The sequence below is a fragment of the Orycteropus afer genome, unplaced genomic scaffold (assembly GCF_000298275.1).
Source record: "Orycteropus afer afer isolate SDZICR_OR568_19922 unplaced genomic scaffold, OryAfe1.0 scaffold00689, whole genome shotgun sequence".
Classification (NCBI taxonomy): Eukaryota; Metazoa; Chordata; class Mammalia; order Tubulidentata; family Orycteropodidae; genus Orycteropus; species Orycteropus afer.
The window spans coordinates 201114-205141 of NW_006922276.1; the positions used below are offsets into that span (position 1 = coordinate 201114).

General features: G+C 61.6%; 1 protein-coding gene across 1 annotated transcript in view; it reads right to left on the reverse strand.

The window, feature by feature from the left end:
• TTYH1 (tweety family member 1) overlaps nucleotides 1–4028 on the reverse strand; it is a 19612-nt gene that overhangs the window by 1371 nt on the left and 14213 nt on the right. The window contains exons 5-9 of the mRNA XM_007956943.1: nucleotides 3407–3479; nucleotides 3137–3212; nucleotides 2645–2700; nucleotides 2354–2446; nucleotides 1418–1510 (exon numbers count right to left, since the gene is read on the reverse strand). Coding sequence (XP_007955134.1) covers nucleotides 1418–1510; nucleotides 2354–2446; nucleotides 2645–2700; nucleotides 3137–3212; nucleotides 3407–3479 — 391 coding nt within the window. The remainder of the gene's footprint in view (nucleotides 1–1417; nucleotides 1511–2353; nucleotides 2447–2644; nucleotides 2701–3136; nucleotides 3213–3406; nucleotides 3480–4028) is intronic.

The following is a 4028-nucleotide window of genomic DNA, read 5'->3' on the forward strand; positions in this document are numbered from 1 at the left end:
AGGGGCGCTGTGGGTCAGAATGGACTCCAGGCAGGGGGTGTGGTTTGGGCTTTGCTTCTGTGAAGATTGACAGCCTGGGAGACCCTGTGGGCAGTTCCACTCTGTCCTCTAGGGGCGCTGTGGGTCAGAATGGACTAAATGGACTTGGACTGGATCAAGAGGGAGTCCCTGCTTGGTGGCAATGATTAAAACTTTCAGCTGGTAACCGAAAGATTGGCGGTTCTAGTCCACCCAGAGTTCTTCAGAAGAAAGGCGTGATGATCTATTTCTGAAAAATCTGTTTTTGAAAATCCTATGGCACACACTTCTACTCTGACACACATGGGGTCACCAGGGTCACACTCGACTCCATGGCAACCAGTCTGAGGAAAGGGGTGGAAAGGGGTGAGGCTGGAAATGTAGCCAGGGCCCTTGCAGGTCAGGGCAAGGAGTGGGGACTTTAGTCTGTGCACCTTAGGAATTACCAAAGGGTTTTAAGTGGAGGAAGATCTGAGCTAATGGAGTCTTAAAAGGCTGACAGGCGGGTGCGTGGAGGCCGAGTGCGGGTGCACAGGCAGGGCCACAGGCATGTGGGTGCCGGCATGGAGGCTGGGGGAGGCTGGCGGTGGCCGGATCCCAGGTAGCTTTTGGCGCAAGAGCCAATAGAACTTGCTGGCAGAATGGTTGTGGGAGGCAAGAGCAGAGAGCAAAAAGCAAACAAAAAGGCTACTTCTGTACCAATAATGGTGGCACAGGAAAGACGCAATCAATGTCCTTGAGTTGTAATGTGTAAGCTGTTGTGTTGGTCAATGTTTTGTTGTGTTTAATTTTCACCACAATAGGGGGGAGACCCGGAGGTAATCTGTAGGTTTGTGACTTGAACAATTGCTTGGGGGTGGTGCCTGTTACGGAGCCAGTGAAGGCCGAGGGAGAAGTCCCTGGGTGGTGAGAACCATTAATGTGCTCAGCTGCTAACTGAAAGGTGAGAGGTTTGAGTCCATCCAGAGGCACCTGGAATAAAGGCCTGGCAACCACTTCTGAAAAATCAGCCCCTGAAAATCCCACAGGGCACAGCCTCACTCTGATGCACACGGGGCAACAGGAGTCAGAACCCACCAGAAGGCACCCAGCTTGTTTCTTCGGTTTGAATAGGGAATTAGGGAGTTCTGCTTGACTCCAACAGGCGCATGCATAAATGTCTGTCCTTTCATCCTCACGACAGCCTTGCAAGGCAGGGACCAACGCCCTCACCCCGGCTTTTTGCAGTACTAAAAAGAAATAGAAGCCCAGAGAGGGCAAGCCACTTGTCCGGAGTCACACAGCCTAGCAGGGGCAGAGCTGGGATTGGAGCCCAGGTCTGCTAGGCCTTTTTGTTGGTTCAGGCAAAGGCTGTGTGGAAGGAGGGATTGGCGACGACGGGTGGGGGGGGCGGGTTCACCTTGTGCAGGCCGTGGCAGTGCAGTAGTGCCACCAACTGGTGGAAGTTTCCCTCGGTCACATTGAGGGTCTCCTCCAAGGACAGCAGAGGCTTCTGCAGTGGGAGGGGAGGTTGTTATTCCACCCAGGGCTCGGGACTGCCCATCGCCCCCTGGGGCTCTTTCCAATTCTGTGGGCCCCACCCACAATACTGGGCCCCGCCCACACCTGCTGGTCCCGCCCTATTCTTCAAGCCAGGTCCATTCCTTATATCTTGCCCACCCCAGGATACCTTCCCTTGAGGTCTGGGTGTGGAATGCCAGACGACTCTTCACTTAAAGGCACAACCTACACCCAAAGGGTCCGCCCACACCTGGCCAGCCCATTCTGCAGGCCCCACCCTTAGCTAAAGGTCCCGCCCACACCTGGAGGGCCGGTTGCCTTCTGCCAGCCCTGCCCGCACCCAGGGACCGGTCCACAGCCACGCCCTATTCCACAGGCCCCACCCACCCAGGAAGCCACGCCCATACCTGTCCAACCAGCCCCATTCGGCAGGCGGGCCCACACGTGACCGACACCCCTGCCGACAAGACCCACAAGGCACCGCCCACAGCCGCAGGCCCTGCCCACACCCAGCAGGGCCACGCTTCCTCCGGCCCCGCCCATCCCCCCGCAGGCCCCGCCCTCTCTGCAGGCCCTGTCCACTCCTAGCCGGCCCATCCTTCCACAGTCCCCGCCCATCCAAGGCCCCGCCCGCGACTCCGCCCTCCCTGTCGGCCCTGCCCACACGCAGCCGGCCCACCCTTCCTAGGGCCTCGCCCACTCACTGGCTCCGCCCCAGCCCGCCCCCCGGCCGGCCCTGTCCACACGCAGCCGGCCCACCTTTCCTCGGGCCCCGCCCATCTTCCCGCAGTCCCCGCCTACTCATTGGCCCCGCCCCGTCCCCCAGCCGGCCCACCTGCGCAGCCGGGAATTGCGGCACTGCCTCTCTCTCCAGGCCCTGCAGCTGGGAGTGAATGTTGGCCAGAGCTCGCTGCGACACGGTCAGCCTCTGCAGCAAGACGGGACTGAGGACCCAGTAGGCCCCGTCCACCCCTCTCCTCTCAGGACCCAGGGCTCTGGGCGCGGGACTCAGAAGTCTAGGCCCCCAGCGCTTCCCACCTCCCTTCCTGGAGTCGGAATTCCTGGTCCCCTGCACACGCGCCCCCCTCGCCCCAAGACCTTCACTCCCACCCGCCCCCGCCCTCACCTGTTGAAAGGGGCTGGAGACTTCCTGGTTGCACAGGAAATAATAGCTCAGGATGTCTGAAGCGGGAGGGGAGAGGGAGGAGCCATGAGGAGCCCGGACCCCAGAGACCCTGAGGGGGGGGGAGACGGGAGGGGGCAGCGTCCTGCACCCCGGCCCCCCCCCCCGTCCCGGTGCCCCGGCCAGCCCTCCCCTCAAGACCTCCAGTGATGCCTCCCGCGAAGACCAGGCAGCGACCCCAGCCCCATCCCAGGCACACGCTGGTCTCCACCCTTCCTGGAGCGCAGGGTGCAACCTTCGCTTCCGCCATCTTTCCCCGGACTAAAACGTGCTCCTCGCGTGCTGTCCACGTGGCTAAATCCTCCCACCCCAGCTCTACCGCCTCCCTTCAGGAAGAGATGGCATCGGGGGCGAGGCGGGCACGCTTCAGCGCGGCACCCCCAGGCAAGGCTGGGCACTGGGGGCACCTGAGGAAACCAGGCGCGTGGGGATCACCTGAGCCGAGTCCCGTCTCCTCCTGCGTCAGGTTCAGGACGTAGGTGTCTGGATTGGAGCAGAAGTCGCTGAGGCCCTGAGGGGGGCCGGAGAAGGGAGGGAGGGCGTCACACCCGAGACTAACCCGGGTTCCAGAGCTCCACATACTGGGGCCCACAGAACTCAGACCCCAGCGCTCCCCACCAGTCCCCGAGGACCCAGGGGGCCAGGCCCCAGCCCCTCCTCCCTCAGACCCGGGAGTCCAGCCCCCCAACCCCCCGCCGCACTCACCACGGCAGCAGCGGCCTCCAAGCCCATGGACCCCCAGCTCAGGACCAGAACCAGGAGACTCATGACGGTCATCCTGCGATGGGGACGGCAGGACGGGGTGGGCGCTGGCTTCGTAATCTCTCTACTGCCCCCCTCCCCCTTCAAGTCCCATTACCACCTGACCCCCAACCTCTGGACCCTGGAGAACCAGACTCAGGGCCAGAGAAACTGGGGGGGGGGGGAGTAGTTGTTGACGTCAAACTGAATATCTGGCCCCTGCCCAGAGAGGCCAGTGGCGTGGGGGTGAGCAGGAAGCTGGCAGAAAGGGCCCAGGCTGGCAGGTCAGCCGCCTGAACCGAAGCCCAGCTCTGTCCCTGCCTCTCTGTGGGACTCCGGAGGTGACACCCCATCTCTGGGCCCTCGTTTCGCCATCTTTACATTCTGCAGGAGTCAGTGCTTCTCAAAGCAAGATGGCGCCCGAAGCGTGGACAGCTCCAGGGCTGACGTTCCCTTCCTGGCTTTTTACCAGGAGTCCAGCAAGCGGTTCATGCTCTGGGCTGCTAACTGAGAGGTTGGGAGTTTGAGGCCACTCAGAAGCACTTTGGAAGAACCCACTGCTGTTGACTTTATTCCAACTCACAGC